Source organism: Perognathus longimembris, chromosome 4 (assembly GCF_023159225.1).
Source record: "Perognathus longimembris pacificus isolate PPM17 chromosome 4, ASM2315922v1, whole genome shotgun sequence".
NCBI classification, from domain to species: domain Eukaryota; kingdom Metazoa; phylum Chordata; class Mammalia; order Rodentia; family Heteromyidae; genus Perognathus; species Perognathus longimembris.
The window spans coordinates 10,018,702-10,041,993 of NC_063164.1; the positions used below are offsets into that span (position 1 = coordinate 10,018,702).

Here is a 23,292-nt window from a genome sequence, read left to right on the forward strand (position 1 = left end):
TCTTTTAATTCTGAAAAGCCATCTTACTGTAAGTCCTGTTCTTTTTACTTTTATCCACAGGGAATGCTTAATCCTCTCCTTAAATAGAAGCCAGTTACCATGGAAATCATTCTAATGCCACGGAATCAATATTTTGATTTTGCTGGCATTTAATGTAAAAAGAAAAGACGGGCTAAGATTTATAAAAGTCAATTTTTATCTGTATTATAATGTTGATAGCTACAAAATTGTAAGGAAAACATATGTTCTATTATAAACTCCAGTTAGGATTATCAAGAACTATAAATTCATAAAGGAGTCGTCTATATATTCACATAATTTTGGCTTTGAATATACGCATACCCATTTGGACTTCCAGATTTTGTTTCCCTATCTAATATTGGAGTCCTAAAACTATCCTATTATTATTCAGGTAATAACTTGTTAGAAGTGATTTGAATGTGTCTCATTTTGTAATTTCCCTTTCTTCTGTTGTTCCAATGAGAATGTGAACTTTACATACACAATCATTTTTCTATAGTCTACCAATTCTGCATCAGTCCTGATGCCCATCCAGTTCATCTAAGACTCTCAGAGAAGCCACAAGAACTTTGGGTTTGCCACTGGACCAAGGAGCTCCTTTTGAAGAGAACTTCTAAACAGTACTCACGTCTCATCTTACATTTCCTCTCTTTTCAGGAGCTTCTGTTTTTACTTTTTTTTTTTTGAATCATTCCAGACTTTATCCAGACCCTAACCATTCAGAGATCATTATTATATAATTGTTAGTCTTCATTTACAAACAATCAAGTATAAAGGATGGGGTCATTTCTGGTAGTAGAAACGGTAATGTCTGGAGATGGGATCACAGAGTACAGAGAACGGGATGTGTGTGTCAATGCTAGAAAAAAGAAACCTGAGAACATTGTTTAAAATTCATAAAAGTCATGTCTTTAAAGTATTTTGCTGTATTCATCAATAAATGGAACATCTATGTTACTTTAAAAAAAATTGTTGTGCTGTTGTGTTACAAAGTTACCATGAGAAAAAGAATCTAACTTACAATATACTCTAGAATTGTACAGAAACAGTCACTCTAAAGTACACAAAGGTAATATACACGCCACACACACAGCATCTGTGGTGTTATTTCTTCTACCTCAACAAACTAGAATCAATGTAAGTATTCAAAATAAGGTAATAAATTCCTGTCATATATACTATTCTCCATAAAAATGGGTTTTCCTTGACAAATTGAAAGCCATGGAAATGGTCACAATAGACTTAAAGATGAAGGCCAGAAGGCAAGTAAGATTTAATGAGAAAATTGGTGCCCAGGTGGCAAAGAATCCTGCTAGCTAAAGGACCCTGTGGCTTTATTCTTAGTACTCCAGAGGCATGGAAGCTTCTGAGGAAAGGTCAGTTAAGAGCAGAGATAGAGAGAATGACTAAGAGGCCTAGTGGAACTTGGCTCTCAAATTCACTCTTGGTAACATTTCAATCACTGAGGTGTGGACTGGGAATATGGCCTAGTGGCAAGAGTGCTTGCCTTGTATACATGAAGCCCTAGGTTTGATTCCCCAGCACCACATATATAGAAAACAGCCAGAAATGGCGCTGTGGCTCAAGTGGCAGAGTGCTAGCCTTGAGCAAAAAGAAGCCAGGGACAGTGCTCAGGTCCTGAGTCCAAGGCCCAGGACTGGCAAAAAAAAAAAACAAACATAAAACAAAACAAACACTGAGGTGTTTTTCACACTTGATATGTAAAAAGCTGGCTGGCCTTGTGTAGTGGCCTACACAAGCCCACTTTTGGACTGAATGTACAAGTCCCTCAACATAAAATCTTGAAACCTTGGTCCCAATGTGATTGTAATCAGAGGTGTAGCCTTTGAGAGTTAACAATGATTTGAGGATGAGACCCTGGTAAAGGGAATTAGCACCTCTATAATGCTCTTCCTGACCCTCTCTCCCTCTAACCTATAGCCCTATAGAAGGGAATTGTGGTTCTTAATAAGCCACATGTCTAAGGGAACTTGTTACAGCAGCATACACTAACTGAGACAGGTTAACAACCTTCATAGGAGACTACTTTTCCATGTAGCTCTCAGGTACAGCTCAAGGAAGGCTGACACCTCATTTATTTGAGTCACGGGTAAATGGGTGAGATTCTGGGTTCATATGAACTAACTTACTTATATTCATAAGCCAGTATGGAGGCTGAGATATATTTGATATAGCTAAGAGAAAATATAAGTCAAGATAGAAATATGAATTAGAGATGGACCTGTTGACTATACATACATACATGCATCCATTCACATTTACTGGAAAGAACTGCTGTTAAAAATGATTATTTAAAAAAGGTAGAAATGTAATTTCTCAATATTTTCTGACATTAAACCATGCTTCATTTAATTATAAAAGTAGTATAAAAATATCTAGAAAATACAAATTCTAGGCCTATCGGTAGGCAAAAATGTTTGAATGATTCAAGCTTGAAATGGGTCATACGACCTACATAGTGCCTTGCCTTGATGATGAACAAATGAAGTACAACCTTCTGGGTGTCATTCATTATCATGTTCACAATGAACCTTTCCCCTGAGTTGTCTTTGCTGGGATTTCCTGTTTGGGAGGACTGAAGGGCTGGCCAGTGAAAGCAGGCCCCATGCAAGATATCCAGCCTTTCACCTTCCACCCTCCCGGGGCCTTTCCCCTCTCTTACTGGCTACTGCAGTGTTGACTGTCTCTGAAGAGGTGCTCAGCTTGGTGCTGGGGTCCCGCTTGGGCTTGGGTGGTGGTTGCCTCCTGGAGCTGCAGCTGCTGTCGTCCTCTGTGCCCCCGACGGAGTGCAGGGACTGGGACCTCACGGTGAAGCCACTGGAACAAGGGTGGGGAAGCCGGTCCTGAGGAGCAGGCATTGTCATGAATCCCATGCGGAAGTGTTTTCCCGTGTAGCTGGCGTCGTGGCCTCGCGCCACGTCTCCACCTATGCTGTAGGAGAAAGGGGACAGTTTGTGATGAGGAAAGAAAAGAAAAGAAAATCCAGAATGTACACCTGCACGTATGTGGGCCTGTACCTAATGGGGTAAACTTCCAATTTTTAACTTTAGGCTTTTAAGAAGCTATCATTTTACAACAGGCTGCAGTTTCAAACGCCTTCAAGGAGTAGCCTGCAAGCACTCAGTACGTTTGCATGAAAGTAAAGCAAAAGTAATTTGATTATCGTCAGCAATCTTAGCTCTTCATTCTGGGTATCTTGATCATCCCATTATGCCTAGTACCCTCATCCTCAAAGGGGGAAAATACTGCTCAACACATTTATCCTAAGTTGATTTACTTAGGGGGTACACTTACCAGGGGCTTAAAAAAATAAACAAGGAATAATGACAACAGCTCATAGTGGTTCGGAGGTGGGCCAGAGAGTTCAAGTATCCGCTTTTTCATGACTTTATGAAACCCTTCCCTAATTTATTTGTTCGATAATATTGCAGGAAATGAAATTAAACCCCAGCGAAGCTACTGTTGCCAATCATTAGACAGGAGGAGAGGGATGGAGAGATGAGGGAAGGGTTGGGAAAGGAAGAGATGGGAAGGGAACTGAACTGATAGGAAGGGAAGAGAAAGTAGAAAAGAAGAAAAGAAAGAATAAATACATTCTTAAATGGGTGAAGGAATTATGTATTTATTCCCTTCCTTGTTTTCTAAATACCTTCACATACATGAGAAGCTTAGTGTTAACTCTCAAGCACGCCTGAGAGAATAAAACCATAATATCTAGTAAACTGTAAATATCAACTTCTCCTGAGATAATTCTATTTCCTTAGTGTGATAGGTAAAATTTCCCATTTAACATTCTTAATTTCTGATTTGTCTAGGAAAATTTGAAAAACTATTTTAAAATAGAAATGCCTGTAAGACTGCATCTAGGAAATGGTTCTTGGGTCTCTTTCTATGGTCTAAGAGTAGATTTGAACTGCAGAAAGGGAGATTTTTCTAGACTTTTCTCCATCTATCAAGTTCATGCGTCAGTAGAAAAGAATAGCAAAAATCCTTGCAAAGTATCTGACTGACTCTCTCAAACATGTATGAGTGATGAAAATGGTATGGATATATGGATTATGAAAGCGTGTTGATTCTGCCTTTGCAGATAGATTTCATTCAATACTTTTTCATCTTAATTTTTGGCTGCCTCTGACTTCATAGCACAGTATTCAAGAAAGAATTTTAAAATTCTCTTCATTGTGTCTTTTATATTATTGTTTGCCACAGCTTAAAAAATCCAGTAGGAACAATAATGAGGAAATGAGCTATTTTCCCCCTTCAACTGGAGACTTATCACCATTATAGGTCCATTGTGGATAAAAGCAGAAAAGAGTCAACAAAACCATTAGACTCTGACTCTGGCATTTAATTCCCATGACTACTTTCCAGTGAATCAATTTTTTCCTTTTAATCTTTCACTTTTTTTCTGAATTTTTGAGTTGATATTCAGACACTAAGCATGTCATTTTCACTATAAGTGGTGCTGGAAGCTCATGGCATGGAGCAGAGATGGATAGATAGCCAGGATGCTATGAGCATGAATGAAATCAAAGCGATGGCTAAGTGGCAGCGTTTGCAGCAGAGCAGTAAGCAACTTGTCTGTGCAGTGTTTCTATGCAATTCTGTGTTTATGTCAAGCAAACATCAATCCCGGCATAAACGAGAAGCTTTCCCAAATGAGCAGTGCAGAGAAAATGATTAAGGATTTAGGGAAGGATGGAACTATGGAGGGGAGGGGCAGTCTTGATGGTTCGGGGAGCTTTCTCTTCTAGTTGTGATGACACTGGCCTTCAAATTTCTCTCATAGACAATAAGCGAACTGATTTCATCTGACTCTGCTCTCAATTATTTTTCATCCACATGTCTTTTCCTCATTTCTGTTGGATCACTGAACAATAGGTATCTGAAGGATGTAGACAGTTACCTCATGCCACCTAGGGAGATTGGTGCATGCATTAATGCACACAGGCATTTATACGAGAACTACTAGAAATAATTGTACCAGCAATTTTTCTCTTACTTTTGACCTAAATAGGTCCTGCACCTCTTTCCTGACAGATAATTAGCTCTGCAGCTCCATTTCAGAATTAGCCTTTTATCAGTACAAAACAATCTCATCTGACTCTACCTGCTTTTGCTCATATATATATACTTACACACACACACACACACACACACACACACACTTCTTTTAAGAGAAAATAAATGCGTGCTTCAAACAATAGCAAACTTAAGTACAAGTTTAGTTTGACCAGATTAGGAATACAAGATGAGGAAATGGGAATACAAAAGTGTTTGATACGCAAAAGGTGTTATTTGAGTCAAGGCCAAAGTAAGCAGTAAAAATGGTAGCTTATCTACATTCAAGGGGGCAGGAAAGATGAGTCCAAAGCAAACTGAAGAGTATTGAAAGAAGCCTACAATAAGTTTCTAAATTTGCTAAAAGACTTGTATAGAATACAGGATCCCATAATGAAGACAATTGATTTATTTCTGTTGAATCAGACACACTGAAGTATGGCCAGTGTGTTTGTTTTAAAAGCGATATCCATATGTTTATGATGTTATTAATTGAGAGCCCCCCAGAAACACCAAAGCAATCGAATCATTACTAAGAAGGCATTTGTTCAGAACAGTCAGAAGATACAGCTATCAGGTAACATTTCACAAATAAGGACATCTGCAGTGTCTCAGTCACCTATTTTCTACGTGATCATATAGTAACAAACAATCTCCAGGCCCTACTGTTTTATTACAACACGGAAATGTTTCCTGCTTGTATTTATTGTGTGGCCTGTCCCACAACTGTAGGACTGTTTCACATGCTTTTATTCTGGGGTCTAGTCGAAATGACAGAGAAAAAAATATCAAGACAGAAACGCACAATGTCTCTTAAAATTTCTGCTCAGCTGTGACATATAATCTGTCCCTCACATTCTACTGACTACCACCAGTCTGGTCTAACTGGTTGGATATATTCTTCTCCCACTGTAGAGTCTTTAAAGCGATGGGACAATATATGGGTATGAATTCTCCTTTCTGAGACTGGTGGCAGGCATGGTGGCAGGGGCTGAGATCTGTCTTCCAGAGGAAACTTACACTAAGAAATTCTGACAGCTGACAAGACAACAAATAAGCTACTCAGAGAATCGGTACTTCCAATCTTCTGTGATCTGAATATGTTCTCCTACTCCCGAAGAAAGCATGTGTTGGAAACTTGAGTCCCTCACCAGTGTGTTTGGGAGGCAGGACCCGATGGGCTCTCCTTTGTAAGTGGATTAATCCTGGCTATAAAAGAGCTTAAGTCTTCTGTTTTAGTCTCTTGTTCACTCCTGTCATGTAATACCTTCCACTGTATTCTCAGGGAGTAAGAAGGTTGGATGCAGTCCTTTGATCTTGAACTTCTCAGTCTCCAAAATCAGTTGAGCCTAATCAAATTCTACTGTTTGTAAATTACTGGGTTCCACTACTCTGTCATAGTTATAAAAACTTGTTTCACATACTAGGATGTAATCCTGGACTCTGGCTCATTAAAAGTCCTAATTTCATATAGGACATACATGTTCTTGAAAACAGAGCCATTGAACATACTGGGGGGAAAAAAAAACAGGTATATGCACTCTTTATAAAAAGGACTCCAGGTGAAAAGGAGCATCACCATGGGGGAAAGATTACTGATGGCCAGCAGATGAAGCTAAGGTTTCTTTCACAGTGTAGTTGAAAGAAACATGTAAGGAACTAGGGTCGTCTTCTTTAGTGTCTTTGGTATCTCCTACCCAATTGTGACTTCTAAAAGTCACAGAACAACACTGGCCCCAAAAGGGTGTGGATATCAGGGGACCTAACTTCTTATGTAAGAGATTAGGCCCCGGAGCAGTAGCAGTGTGATTGATATAGGTGAGGTAACTTTGGAATGATGGAGGAGTATAAAGAGTATCAGCTGCAGCACCCATGCAAATACCAGGAGTGAAGACTACATTTTAGCACATTAACTGCACTCTTCTTAGTTTCCCCTCAGCTGGAGTTGGATGGGAACCAATAAGCAGCTAGTTTCCAAAGCTACAGGAACACATCCTAGGGTATCAGCCACAGAGATTGTCCTCAAGAGAGAATCATCTCTGAGAAGAGCAGTCAGTTGCCAGTTGCCAGCTGTACTCTTAAATCTACTGCAGACTTTACAGAAAGTCTGCACTATCTTTAGACAACTCCTAGCTTGAAGGTAGGTGCAAAGAAATATCACACCTGGCTATTTCTTCCCAGTAGAGCAATACTTGTGATTGGTACAGCAATCCGTATTGTTATACTATAGTCAGGATGCTCTTTCTGTCCAATTAGCATTCCTTCCCCCTGTCTTCTTCCAGATTCCAGACCTGTGCTGTAACTTAAGGTTTGTCTATCATTTCTGCTCCTTCATACCTTGCTCAACTGGCATTCCCAATAAGCTTTTAATCTTTCTGACTCTGTCTTGTTGTCTGATTCCTGTAGACTTGGTCTAATACACAAGGGAGAAATTGTACAATGCATGAATAAATAACCCAGGAAAAGCAGGAACTGGAAAGTCTGGAAACAAATGTGAGGCCCCAGAAAGAATAAATGCCTGTGGAAAGAGGTCACTGTCCATCCTCAGGCTGTACATTTACAAGGCAGCTGGGGAGTCAGGAACCAACTACTGTGGGAATACTTGGCTCCAATTGAAAGTTATGTGGGCAGAAGAAAGTAGAGTCTTTCTGCAATAATATTCCAACACTCAAGATAGATTAAGCCTGACACATCTCATGTTATAAAAATAAAAACAAGTTTCATAATCCTGAATTTAAACAAGTATGCTTTTCCTCACCCAATAAAAGTAACGTTGGGATATCAAGTTGTCTATTGGTGACATTTTCCATTTATACAACATAAAGAAGAAAAGTATTGCTGAAATCAAGGTTAGTCATATTTTTCAAGAAGTAAGGAGGTAAGTGATAATGTATTTGTAAATGTCTCCCCAAATCAGGTTATTGGCTAACACACAATTTGTGCACTATAATTAATTATAGACTCTAGCCTCAGATCAATAATTTAGCAGTTGCATATTAATGCACTACTGAATCTCTCAGGACAATTTCTTACTTCTTAAGTAGTTATATAAACCTCATAAAATTGTCAATATTCCTTCATAGCACATATGAAACACTTAGTTCAGAGTTTTGGTTTTTCTTTTGTACAATCCTGGGACTTGAACTCAGGGCCTGGGCTCTGTCTCTGAGCCTCTTTGTGCTCAAGACTAGCACTCTACCACTTGAGGCACAGTGCTACTCCCAGCTTTTTCTGAGTAGTTTATTGGATATAAGAGTCTCATGGACTTTACCGCTGGGCTTGGCTTTGTACCATGATCCTCAGATCACAGCCTCTCGAGTAGCTAGGACTACAGGTGTGAGACACTAGCAACCAGCTAGTTCAGAGTTTGATATGTAACATGTAGTCAATAATTTTAACTTTCAAAGGCTACTTATATTTAAGCTTTGACTTTTGTTAAGAAAATCATCATGCATAAGTCCACACCTGTAAGGCAAGGCATATGGTACCACTGAACAGAGCATCAAAAAAGAATTCACACAAAGAAAATAAAAACAAAGTCTTACATTTCACTTCAAGTGTCAAGATAAGCTAGACAAAATATAGCCTTTGTCTTTTAAACCTTCATAAATACTTACTCCATTATTTCAAGATATCCACTGACCAGGATTGAAAAGGAAAGGGATAAAACAGCAACTCTGAAACTCTACAGATGCTAGTCAACAGGGACAGTCTCACTGTCTTAAAAATCTTGTATGAACTGTGTGTTTTCTGAGATAACTTTGTTTTAGAAGTAAAAACACAACCTTGAGAAAGGTGAGTTCCCAAGGTGATAAGTCATCTTGAAAAGTGACAGAGATATTGTTTCTATGTACAATTTTGAAGCAAACATGCCAGTAACTTGTAGTAAAGTCTTCTTAGGAAGCCAGTGGAGGAGAGAGAAACAACAACAAAAAAAGCAAAAGCAGAATCCCCATCTATAGTGGATACAAGAGGATACAACCTTCAAGTTCATCTGCAATCTGGGATACAAATTAGTGATTATGTTGGGTGAACATTTTCTCTCTGCAGAGAATCTGTGCAGATGAACTCAAAATTCCATTGCTGACATGGATTCATAATCCTTTACATTTTTACCTTAGAAAACTCATTTTCTATAATATTTTTCAAGAAGATACACTTATCTGATATGAAGGAAAAGGCACTTTCAAAAATAAAGTGAATTGGCACATACGTGAAAAAGAAATAGAGTGTCTATTTGTAAAGGCAAAAATGAAATTGTCTGCAAGCAAGTGGACTAGCCAACTCTTCCACACTGAAGTCATTTATGTTAGCTATTTCATTATAGTGAGTTGAAAAGCAATTGACACTGATTTTACTCATTAAATGAAAGCATGACTAAGAGAGTCTCTGGGTGATACTACCTCTGTCTTCCTCTTTCTTACATTCATGAAGCTACATGCTGACCCCTGCTACCAACTGAGAAACCTCTTCAGTCCACCAACCTTAGAGGCTTCTGCCCCAGAATGCCCTCTTTCCTGGATAAACATCCAGTCAAGCCCATGAATGCTTAAGAAAATTGAGTATAGAGCCAAGAAAGCAGAAGTTTATATATCTTCCTCCTTCGATAGGTAATATTCTTCAACTCCATGTGCTATTTTTAGGATAAATACGTGGCTCTTTACAACTGGCAGGTGGAAGTCAATATTGAATGTCACCATTGTCATATACCACACCCCTGGCCCAGAGGTTATTCCCATTCTTTCACTTTCAGCTTCATGAAAAGCTGTCTTCATCCCCATATCCCACTCTGAGGTTGTATAAAGTGTAAAAGAAAAAAAAAAAAAGCAAGTCCACTTTGGAAACAGCCAAATAGTGAGCCTCATTAGATAATACTATGGACATAGACCAGTTTTCCTTCCCTTCTCCTGGCAATTGAATGCCCATCAGATGACCAACTTTCTTGCTGTCCAATGTTAGATGCTCCTGGTCACCATGACTCTTGTAGAGACTGGCACATTTCTCTAGTCAGGTGAATCGAAGTGAACCCCACACTCTGTGTGTTATCTACACTGGTCTGGGGCCCAGCCTGAGCTTGACATTATGAGCGGGAAATAGTAGGATGGGTCTTACATGATTGTACAAGACCCAGATATAGTTTTGCCTTCAAGAGGAATAATCCCAGGGCTCTTTAGGTACGTCACCAAATTCTCTTTGTAACAGAAGATTGTGGATGGGTTTTTCTGACATTTGTGTTGGGAAAAGCCTTAAACACTCCTATAAAATGCTCTCTAGACAGCTCTTTCCTAGTCAAAGCTGTTAGCTGACTTATCAGGAAAGATCTGATGTTGGAGAAGAGCAGAAAACGACATGAATCTTTTCTTTTAATTTGTCAGGAAAGATCTGGTGTTGGAGAAGAGCAAAAACCAACATGAAAGTCTTCTATGCATTTATCATTTGGAAATTATCGTTTTTGTTTTAGCACTTGGAATGGAAATAATAATTAACTACCTTATACATTTGCCTCGTGAATTTCTTTTAATCACGCAGTACACTTGGATGCAGAAAGCTGGCTCCAGTAAAATTAAACTGAGTTCATATTTTCTTCCAAATTGTTTGCTAGCTATTAGTTTTAATGTCTTCCCTCAGCCCCACTTGCTCATCCAAGAGGTAATCTCTGGATTTCTTGCCCTAGGATCATTCCTATTCCCCACTTCATATCCTTTATGATATCTGCTTTCTACTTTTATGTTGCTAATATCTGAAAAATGTTAGATATTTTTTCAGACATCAATTTCCTGTGTCTGGCCCTTTACTGATGCTTCTTGAATATTAAGGTTAAGTGTTAAGAACATGAATTTTATACACCATCTTATTAACTGTTACAGTGAACAACTTTTAAGACAAAATAAAACAACAGGTGAAAGGAAACTGGAACACCCTATCCTGAGCAACAGAAGCTAAGCTTCATTTTGCTTCTGACATTGTATGCCGTGTTACTAAGCACCAAATGTCCTTGACAGAATATTTTAACTATGCCTAAAATTCAGTATCTTAAAAAGAAGAAGAAATATATAACCACTCATTTACTCAGCCGCTGTCTAGATGGGATAGGAGAAACCATATACTTTCCAATCTTCATTCACTCTTATCTTTATCCTAGGCAAAATTCTCTTTTTACATTTGATTGTTGTAATACATTTACACAATGTGGGATATTTAAAAATTACCTACAAAGGTGCTGATACAAATAGAGATGCTTCAGACTGAATATTTATTTTCCCCCACTTTCTTTGTTTGAATCCCAACCTACAAATGGATGACATTTCCAGGTGATCTTTTGGAAGATAATTAAATCAGAATAGATCCTTCAGAAGTTGGATTAGCCTCATTATGAGGAGATTCCTCCTCCCTTCTGCTGCATGAATACATGGAAAGAAGATGGCCATCTCTTGCCTAAGAAACAATCTATCAGCAAGCACTATACCTTCTGGGACTATGATTGTGGGTTTCTCCGCCTCTAGAATCTTGTAAAACAAGTGTCGGAAGTTTATTGCCACTAAAACTATACTATATTGTGTTAACCACCTGAGTAGACAGACAAAATTCAATATAAATACTATCTTTTAATCCTCCTTCCTGGATTTCCCTGTAATACTGTATCAATTTCTACCTTTCTGTTCAAGCTATAAAATAGTCCTTTCAATAATAAATGTTTACCCCCAAATACCATGAAAGTATATTCCAACAAATAATCATATTTTTTATTTTATAAATGGATTTAAATGTTAATTGTTATTCTATATATTTCTAAACCTAAATCAGAAGAAGGAAAAGGAGCAAAAGCAAACAATGGACAGTATATAAAGACACGGGGAAAAAAATCTATTCATTGAAATTTATGGTTATCTCCATGAAACCTCATGAAATTTCAAGAATTTTATGAAAGTTAGAGCTTATAGTAATCTTGAACAAAGAGAAATGCTTGAAAAATAAACACACCTGTTTGTACCACAAAGTGTTTATCACCAACAACTTGAGGTTGTTAGTACAGCCTATTACTGTTTTGACTTGATTTAATAAAAAAGAAGGCTAGATCAGGAGATCATAATACATTTTTAACCCTTTATCAAAATTCCTTTTATTCATTTCTGAATTTATAAAGATTTAGGACTGAAATATAATGCTTATTAAAGCCAGAACAAATTCTATGGAACATCTTAAGAGACTTAATTTTACTTAAAATATGACAAATCATTTTGAGATTAACATATATTATTAACTATAGGACTTTGTAACCTAAAATTAAAATATTTCTCATTGGTATATGCAAATACCATTTCCTGACCCCTTGAAAATTTACAACTTGAAGGAGAGAAAAATATATGGAAAATAACTCAAATCATAATATTCAGGCTCAGTTTAGAGCCTAGTTTATAGAAGTTCACACTGTGGGAGATTGCTTCCAAAAATTCAGCCAAAGAAGGGGAAGTTCTGGAAAATGTATTTTATTTGTGTCTCCAAAACTGACATAAGCTTTGAATATGATTTGAGAACCTGCCAAGTTTAGCTAACCATATGTGATTCTTTTTTTTCTGATCTAGAAGTAGAGGTTAGAAATACAGAATGTTAATGTGCAATGACTTTGAACTTCCTCAGCAGAAGGAGTTAACTTGAAACCCTATAATAATAGGCTAAAATTTCTAAGAGCATAATGTTTAAAGTAGGACGAAGTAATTGTTGAAGAATTTCAGTTTTTTACTAGGTGCTGACACTAGTGTCTGACTTTTTCTTGAGCAGAAAGGAAAGGCAAGTGGTCAGTGTCAGGGAAAGAATGAGGGACTAAGACCAGCATGAATGCAAAACCCATGATCAGGTTTTCTCCCAGAGGAAGCACGAGGAGACTGCAGTGGAAGCCATCCCAGGGTTCTAACCAGTGACAAGGGCTGGGAAATCCCAGAGAGGAAGTGGTTTCTCAGCTGATGTGTAACATGAGTAAGACTGCATCAGATGAAGGAGAAGCAAGGAGAGAAGAGGACCAGGATGTTGGCAGTCTGAAGGGGAAATGAGATAGGAACGTTCAGGCAGAACTCCATCAGATTTTGTTTTCTTGAGTTTCCAATGGCTGAAACAGGGCTTATCCCAAAATGGGCAATGGATAAGTATCCATTAAATAAATGAATATATACCTTCATGAATCATGTGTGGCTTTCTTAAGTGACTGGATAGACTGTGGTGCTATTTCATGATATTCTGCTTGGTTTCTTCCATTCTGTAAACTATTTCCTCAATTTATGATGAAGGAGAAAGGAAAACTCTGAATACTCAGGCAGCTAATTATCTGTCTCTTTTAAAAGTCAGTAATTTGAGTTCAGGGATCAGCTTAATCCCTCCATCTTCATCTCTCCTGCCATGTCTTGGTTTTAGGAGCTCATTGTCACTTGGTTGAATTAAAACCATTCCTCTCAGCTCATCTTTCTACCCAGTCCTGCCAGACTTATCCTTCTAAATGCAGATTTGTTCATGTCACTATCTGAATTAAGGCCCTGTGGAAGCTTTTCTGGTTCTTTGGACTAAAAAATCATATTTTCATGTGATATCTGAGGTATTTTTACTATCTAGATGCCAAAGCTCATCTGCGCAATATTTTCCCTCCTCAACCTTAAAATATCATAAATATCACAGATGCCCTCAATAGTGGTCCAGGTTACTGACTGAAAGGCAGAATTTAAGACTCATTATCTGTCCAAAAATGATGGGGAGTCTTAAGTGCAGAAAGACAAGTAAAGTTAGAGCCTCATGAGAAGTGAAGCCATACTTTGCTCTGACTAAAGGGTATTCCTACAGATAACAGGATTCAATTTCCTTTGAGGAAACTTTCCAACATCAGATAGGCTTTCTCTAGGCTGAACTCATGATTTCACCTTGGTCTTTCTTAAATTATGTAATAATTTGCCTCCTTAAATTTGCTCCTTTCCCCATTAAATGACTAGTTCTTTGACATTGAGTGCATAAATTCCTTTAGTTTTACTTCCTTCAACTCAAAATGGATACTGTTGATATCTGCCTTTTTGCTTTGTAGACAATTCAAATGTCTTACATGACACAAGGGAGACTAAAGAAATCTTCAATGAACAAAGTCCTAGATAGGACTGCATTCTTTTTTAGCATTGTCAAATAACTTGGGTAAAAGCCATGAATTCTGGCTATCACATGCAAGACCTCCTTCTGGTCTGCCCACACACTTAGTTCTAGAGGAAGAAGTGTAAACTCAGGAGTTATGTTTGGTCTTAAACCTTACGGTAGATAAGAAATTGGCCATAGAGAGTGAGTATACACTTTCTTGGTGGTGACAACATACCAAACAAAACTCTGGATTCAAAAGAAGTCACATAATTTAAAAAAGCAGCAGATGACATGTTCTTTGGTATCATTTCAACATATTTTCTCACCAGAAATGTTTTATGTCTCTAATAATGTACCTCATAATTTTCTGGAAGATAATCAATGAAGCAGCATTCGATACTGATACCACCATTGAGTATTTCCTTTATTGTCATTACTTTGTGTGCAAAACTAGAAAAATGTGAGCCCTATTTTGTAGAATTGGGATTCTATGCAGTTCTGGCAGACAAGAATGGGTATGACCTAAACATATTTCTGTCTTCATTTTTCACAGCCAGAAAGAAAAGTTGTCTTGGAATTTATAAGGCTCCTGATTCCACTGCCAGGTGTCCAGTCACCTACTAGTAGAGAGATGGTATGATTTTCCTTGCCAAACAAAATTACACATCTGGAGTAAAAGTATGGTAATGTCAGTTCTGTCTTAAACATAAAGCATTCATCCTTCCCAAACACTTACAGTGCATTCTTGGTCTGATCATGGTGTCTTAAGATTTAAATGAATAGTCTAAATTATTGGATAAAATCATCTTCAACTACACAAACAGTACTTGGAGATTTATAGAACTTGCATAAACATTTCTTGACCATGGCTTTCTTCTCCATTACAGTTTTACCTTCTACGGGTAACCCTTTAAACATATCCCGAAAGGGTGATCTCTTGTCAAGATTCTACTGCCAAAGGACCTACTAAAACAGTTGTCTTAAAAGTGTGTGTGTGTGTGTGTGTGTGTGTGTGTGTGTCCAGGAAGATAATAAAACTTTTAAAGGATCAAAACCCTCTAAAAATTTGGCCTCAAAAGAATAATTCTAGAAAGCAGAAACATGTTAAACTAGAAATCTGGTTTAGAAGTGAAATGATACAATAAACAATACATCACCCAGAAATTTCTAGTTTCTAAGAAGAGCTAACCAGCCAAGCCACTCTTTTTCCAGGGATTGCCTTCAAAGAGGAAAATCAATCTATGTCTGTGGGAAAATACACTATCAATATACACCATCTCTTTCTCTGTCTCTGTCTTTCTCTCTCACATGCACACAACCAAACACAGCTACACAACACACACATTTCCTCCTATGTTTCCACTCCATTTAGGAAGCCCTGCTTCTAACTGTGTAACCACTTAGTAAACTCATTTTCCAGATAGATTCATTCATTCATATATCAAATGGGGAAGTATAACTTATCCAATAATCCCTTAGGGTATTTGTGAGATTAAAATTAGAATGTAAAACCAGGTCAGGTTTTACTCCTGCAATGCTTTTCATACTTAACAACCAAAAGCATTTCTCAAATCCTACTGTTGCTGAGGACCATACTGCCTCACATTTGTGAAGTCCATTAAAAAAATCATGCCTATAATTCTAAAAGCTAGGCCTTTATCCTTACCACCAGAGTAACATGTAAATGTGAATGATGGGAAAGACCACTTCCAAGCCAAATATTCATTCATGGATACATTAGTTACTCTAAGTGCAGTACCCAATATGCTTTTTTTATATACAAAAGGTTGCATAAATTGCTTAATGCACTCAAATGTAATGATGTGATAGATTGAATTATAGATGTTGTAGACTGCCAGACCCTAGTTGGAGGCTAGAGAGGTTGGGTCCCTGTTTCCCAGTCTGTCTTTCCCAGAACAACACATTTTGCCTGATTGGTTTCCTTTGGACACCACAATCGAATCTAACTGTCTGTCAATGTAAGTGCTTGGATTATTGGCTTTAATCTGGAGCCCAGAGCAGATCCAGGGTCTGGTGTCAAAATTTGCCTTTGATCAGACCTCATCTTCTCCTACACATCTTTATTCATTACAAACTAAAAGCTTTTTATCACAACAGATTAGCCACAGTTTTAATGCCCACAGTGCATAAAACAGAACAATTTTCCCAGTCTAACAGATGCAGTATCTTACTAATTATAATGTTTATCTCTTGTTGTTTGTTATACACACAGCACAAAGAATTGGTGCTGTACAACAGAGAAACATTCCTCTAAAGGAACCAGTGCAATGTGACTTCATGATTGCCTTGTTGCAAAGGGCTTTCTTACTTGCTGCAACAATTCCACTTAAGAAGGACAACCAGGCTCCCAATTCTGTCACCACGTTTGTGTGTGAAGATGCTGTCATTGTTTTGGTTTTGCTTTTGACATCAAAATTGTCATTTGAAGATGTTGGTTGCAGTTTTTTCTTTAGAGAGTTTACACAATTTGGAAAATATAGAATTCAATTCTATGAAGAGAATCATCAAAAGTTTTCATCTTTATGACCCAGTGCACTTAGAAAAATAGAGATTAACATGTTTAAGTAGCTTAATTTAGGAAGGTATGAAAGTACAGTGCTAAATAGGTCTGTATTTCATGGGAAAACAATTTCTTAAAACACTGCTCAGAGATGATGCTTCTATTTCCGATTGTAACCACTGTTCATTTCATCAAAACAGGAACCGTTTACTCGCTAAAACTTTATATTCCTTATCACATCCACCTGAAACAGCTGTATCATTGACTCCCAGGCTTGCTTTGCCAGCTCATTTCTCATTTCCCTAGCCTGTGGCACTGTTTTGGAAGCTTCTCTTCCCTGTTCCTACAATCTCTTCTGTGTTTCCCAACTTCTATAAATCTTGTCTTTCCATATGCAGGTGACATTTTTATGGTCTAGCATTACTATCATTCCTTGGCATCTACCCTTGACACCTCTGTCCTTGTACTAAGTGCTAATGGGATGGGTGCAGCTATGTCAAATGCAGAGGTCGTGATCAGCCAATTCGGAGTTCCTGCAGATGAGATTGTCACTGGACCTCAGCCACCAACCAGATTTGGTTTCGAGCCACCTCCTCTCATCAACCTCTCATAGCCTTGCCAGGTCAGCTACTGGCCTTGCTCAGATACCCAAGTAGCATTTGCTTTCAAAATGTTTCATCATGTGGCAACATGACATGTTCAATTCCAGTCCCTGCTGATAAAAATCCAGTAAAAAAATCACAAGCATGTGATGGATTAACAAATTCCTCATTAGTGTAACTCCAGGTTACCTGTACTGATAGTGTGCTGAATCCTATTTATTCCACCAGAAACCAAGACATTCTCTCCTCAAGCTTGGAGATGCTTCCAAGAAAATGGAGTAATGGGTAAGAGAAAAATCAAGTCTTTTAGATAGATGGCAGGGGGATGCGAATGCTACATTCTTCTGGAAGGAGATATAGTTTCCATTTCTCCTTGAGATGTTACTTTATCCTGTACTAACATCGACTCTGTTCCAATGAATGATAACAATTCTCTAAACCTTTCTACTATTAAAGCTCCAGAAGTGCAAATAGGACATATTTTCATTTCATGTCATAATTTTAGGACATTTCATTTCCTGATTTTAAGTTTTTTGTTCTTAAACACTTTTTTTCTTGTTTCATTATATATAATGTACAAAGAGGTTTCAATTCAACATGCCATTTTATAACTACAATGTATTAATCAAGATTAATGTCACCCCTTCTATCATTCTCCCCTCACCTAGACTAACTCAACTTTTTTTTTTCCTTTTAAGATGGAGTTTTGACATAGTGTCCAGGCTGCTCTGAACTGGAATACTGGGCTCATATGATTCTCCTGCATCAGTTGAGTACTGGGACCTCTGAAACATTCTGTATCCAAATAAAGGAAACATTATTGAAGCAAGGAAAAAGTCAATTCTTACAATTAGTGTTAACCCCAGGAGTATTCACAGTAGCCCTGAGCATTTAGAATGTTGTTTCAACAAGACAATCAGCCTATTAATATTATGTGATAAGTTATTAAAATATGTAGATGTGTGACTTTTGCAAAACAGGGGAGTTACACAGTACTATAAATTAATTCAGTGTGATATGCAAGATAAGATATTGTTAGTATTTTTTCAAACTTGAACAAGTTTGCATAAAGTTAGGGGTATGGATTTTGGTTAGTATTCCTAGTTCTTACTACAATAAGCAGGGAAAACAGATGTAAAGAGCTATATATATTTTTCATGCCTTACAGTTAACAGTCCTATGGAGTCTATGCTGCAAAGATCTTCTCACATGGATGGTTGCACTGGGTTCACAAACTCTGCAATTAGTCATTGAACTATCGTACCTTCCCCTGCTCCCTCTCAATCTCTAACACATTATTAATAGTAAGGGTACATACACAACATTCCCTATGTAATTCCATCAAGTTTAGAGAAGACAAATACACTAAACCACACCTCCAGATCATCAGAGCACATAGAAAACTTATTCACAAATCATTCTCTTTTAAGCCTCTCTTCCATTGTTGCACCTAATTTTCTGAGGGTTGTAGAATGACATACCTGGTATCTGGTATTTTCCCTCAAAATCCACGACAGGGTCTGGAGCAGAAATAAATGGTTAATTGGGAGATGATGGTGAGTTCAGCAGAACTGGTGGTCATCTCAGAGTAAAGCGCAAGTGACTGGTCTTGCACCTTGGGGAGGACTTGATATGACTAATTGAATAAAGACAACTGATTCATTTTAGCCATTGTAAGTCATCTTCAAAGTCGAACAAAGCAACACTTCCCCCTTCCCTGCAGAGATATAAGGCTATTCATGGTAAGTCAGGTGACAGAAACTTTGGTTCACATCCAGTTTTGTGGAGAGACAGAGCCATTGAGTAATTTGTCTAGCTCAATGAAAGACAATGATCTATGTATCACATTCTCTCACATTAAGGGAACTGCCAGTATTCTCACCAAGTTAGATTTATAAAATATGTCTTCAGAGTGCAAAGTACTTTCATAGATTATATAGTATGTTGCAAAAGACAAATTCTCATTTTACAAATTAAATAACTGGATAGGTGAGGAATATCAAACTAGCAAGGAATGTATAGAGCTGGAGGTAATGGGAAATGTGGGCGTCATTCAGGGTCATTTCAAGGAGTGTGACGTTGAGTGACTGAGGAAGACATTGGGGATATTTTTATTTAGGGACTGGAGCTAGATAATTCTAATTTGGCAGAGCTGCAGCTTTCCAGATCTTGAAAGTGGCCTCTGTGAAGTTATGTGTACAAACAGAAACCAGTAAATGCTACTAATACATTTGTGTTTTCCTTTATAAATTTGTACATTTCCCTTATAAAATTTCCTTTGTCCTTATCATTTGCTTTCTAGATTTGAAAAAGAGAGTATAAATCTAGTTCCAAAGTAATAATGGCAGTAGAGAGTAAGAACACAGCTGGGGAGATGAGAAAACTCACGTACTGATACAAATGTCAGCCACCCATGATTTAGGCATCTCCTCTCTGAGTCTGAGATTATAAGTAGTTTCTTTTGAAATCACATGCCAGTAAAGCAACTTTATCAGTCTTTGGAAAAAGTACCAAAGTCCACATACTTATGTAAAGTCTCTTACTTCAATCTCGGTTGATCACTCTGTACATACAAGATAAACACATCTATGAGCACATTCTACTCTTCGTCTCTAGCTGATGACTGGTATAGTAGCTCAGGATTCTTGTTGAGATAGTAAACAATGGCATCTCTAGTTACTGATATGCATTTAAAGGATGCCTTTTAAATATACTTTTAAAACTCTAAAACACTCCTTTAAAATTTCTAACTTCAGTAGAGTCTACTTTATACTAAATAAATGAAGACAAGACAAAATACCACAGAAACAACACATAAAGCATTGGGGCCTCCCACATTACTTTTAAACACATTTAGTCTTCATGTAGCATGTCTGTCACAAGGTCCTTATGAAGATGAAGAATAGTATGGTTATATGAAGAAATAAATGCAATCAGATCTATAGATCACAGAATAAGATATGGGCTATTCCACTTCTAGGACAATCTACCTCTTTGTAATATCCCAGTTGGTTACATTGAACCTAGGATGAGATATCCTAGATACTTGACGTAAGGGTTCAGGGCAGTGCAAATATTAAATTACTCATAATAATAGTGACAGTGATACCACAATTATAGTCATTTATGTTTAAGGCTGTATCCAAAAATGAATTGCCTCTAACTGTTCCTATGAATAAGAAATTATTACTGTCTCTATTTTGCAAACGGGAACAGGAATTATAAAGGAGCTAACATGTCCTATTATGTTCTCATGGCCTAAAACTAAATTTGTTCTAAATCAATTCACTTTACTTCCACTGTACTATATTGGAGTATATGAAGTTTATTTTAAATGAAAAAAAATCTATACAGTCTTGGAATATAAATATAATACTAGACATTTTGCAGATAAACAAGAATGATTTTTTTAAGGACAGTGGTAGCTCTGATGGCCCTGACTCAGAGGTTATAAATAATTAACAGCAAAAGAATAGTCACTATAGTTATATATGGGCCTGTGATGCCTTGGTATATCCTTCCCTACACCAACCAGCAAACATGAAAATCAGCCTCTTGGGGACAACTCTCTTCCCTTGGCCTCCTCCACTCTGGTTCTCTCCACTTGGCCTATGCTCTCTTGATCCATACCATTTCCTTTCTTTACTTCTGTTCATCATCTACTTCCACAGCCAATTTCAAAATCTCTACCAATGTTTAGCCGAAGAATAATGAGATAAAGAAAGTAAGCAAGTGGTTAGAGCAGGAGTGTTCACAGCCTGACAATCTTTTTTTTTTTTTTTTTTTTTTGGCCAGTCCTGGGCCTTGGACTCAGGGCCTGAGCACTGTCCCTGGCTTCTTCCCGCTCAAGGCTAGCACTCTGCCACTTGAGCCACAGCGCCGCTTCTGGCCGTTTTCTGTATATGTGGTGCTGGGGAATCGAGCCTAGGGCCTCGTGTATCTGAGGCAGGCACTCTTGCCACTAGGCTATATCCCCAGCCCTTTTTTTTTTTTAAACTTTAGAGGAAGCGTCATCAGTGGTTTTATAGAGAGGACGAGACTTTCTGAGATCATAGCTGGCCTGGAAATGTCTCCGGCCAAAAGTCAAGGACATAAGGAAAACCAGTGACTTGAGATGGCTGTCACTACAAAGTAAAGGCCAACACACTGGAGAGAAGTAACCTGAAACACACCATTTCATTTCACAACACTAGTGCTGGAGGAAGAGAACACTACATTCTATCCAAAGACAAATACTTATAGTAAAAAAAAAAAATACAGAAGTTCGGGCTAAAAGAAGTTTTATAACAGTGACGAGTGGTGAAAGTCATTACACAGGTTCTTATGTTTGTGTCTCTCAATGGCAACATTTTGGGCAAAATCGGGCAATCTCACACTTGAAAAAAGAGGAAGGCATATCCACATTTTAATTTATACGACCACTGACCTCCACCTCATGCATCTAGAGCTCTGTTCAGCCTCAGCCTCACATGAAACCATTCACTTCCTGGATTAATCAACTTGTATGTAGATTGTCTAATCTTTATAAATCTCATCCTAGTCTTAAATTCCTCAACATTTCTTTCACCAAGAAAACTTCAAACGTATAACTTACCAAGTGGACCAGAGAGATGTATTAGCATGCATTTTTGCTCAGTGATCAAAAACAGCATCCAAGAAAATGAACTGATTTTTTTCTTAAATAAATAAATAAAATAATGATTATGGGCCTCAAGTAACACTGCAAGGGAAGTCAAACAAAGGTCTTTATGTTGCACACAATTAAAGGACCACCTTTGGGACATGATTGCATGCAGAATAGTAAAGGATAGAAAGGAGTGAGATGAGAAGGGATAGAAATTGAGTCTCTAGGCAAGAAGCTTCCCCAAGTCTCTAGGGCATTTAGTTTAATGTTTCTTGGAGCTCACAAAAAGAAACTTTTCATGGGCTGGGTATGAATTAAGGGAACCTCATCAAGTCATTAAAAAAAAAAAACTGAGATAAGATAACCCAGCAGGTTTCTCAACTGAAGGTCTCATCACGGAACAAAATACAAATATTTATTTGGAATAGGTAAGAACCTGATACGTTTCTCAGTGTTCCTCAAACAATCCAGTCTCTTAGAGTTATGTATGTCATTGGGGAAACAGACTTGTCATTCGGTGTCTCTCACCCATGGCTTCACGTTGAATTTACTTTGAGAGATTATTTTTTAAATTCTAGTCCTGGAACCCATGGCCAGAGAGACCTATCATCTGGTTGAGGTTAGAGTTCTGGGGCCATGCTGTTCAGATAATTCTGCAGGGCCATGAGTCACAACAGGTAGGGTGGAGAGTCCTTGCAGTGTGTGAGATCTACCTCCATATTTGCAAGATGAAACCCTCCTGGCCTGCTGCTAACATACCCAGATCCTGGCTGCATGACCCCTTATTGCAGGGGAACGTTGGTGATTTCATAAAAGGGAAATTATTTACATATTGTGCCTTTATTTTTTTTAAGAGGGAAGACTGGAATGAATTGTTTTTATGTTATGGATAATCTCCCAATTAATATAAGTCTCAGGGGATAAAAGGAACTTCTAACATATGATGAAAACATCTACACAAATGTAAGTGTGGTGTGCAGACTGTGGAATAAATGGGCTACAAGTGAGTAAGACACTATTTCCAAGGAAAGATGACGTCATCTGGCATTGAATCATTTTATGAATGAAATCAAAACTGTTCTTCCCCTTGGAGTCTCAACAAAGCTGTGCTAGAAACATTCATTTCCTTACCTGGGGGGCATATTTCCTGTTTATTGTATGGTTCTGAGCTAGCTTGTTCTTTGAGGGAAGTACTTGTTTCAGTATAATTGATCATAGACATGCTGACCAGTTTAGTGAAAATCATCTCATGACACTTTTCTTTCTGAGTTCTACAGATTTTTTTTGCAGAAACTAAAACCACTGGAGAGGAACAAAGAGGCAGCTGTATACTCAGA

At 37.8% G+C, this 23,292-nt stretch overlaps 1 protein-coding gene across 2 annotated transcripts in view; it reads right to left on the reverse strand.

The window, feature by feature from the left end:
* Nyap2 (neuronal tyrosine-phosphorylated phosphoinositide-3-kinase adaptor 2) overlaps positions 1-23,292 on the reverse strand; it is a 219,730-nt gene that overhangs the window by 125,337 nt on the left and 71,101 nt on the right. Inside the window, exon 2 of one of the 2 annotated variants that reach the window (XM_048344648.1) lies at positions 2,689-2,973. In XM_048344648.1, coding sequence (XP_048200605.1) covers positions 2,689-2,973 — 285 coding nt within the window. Of the gene's footprint in view, positions 1-2,677; positions 2,974-23,292 lie in introns of both variants that reach the window. The other variant, XM_048344647.1, reaches the window with a different exon arrangement.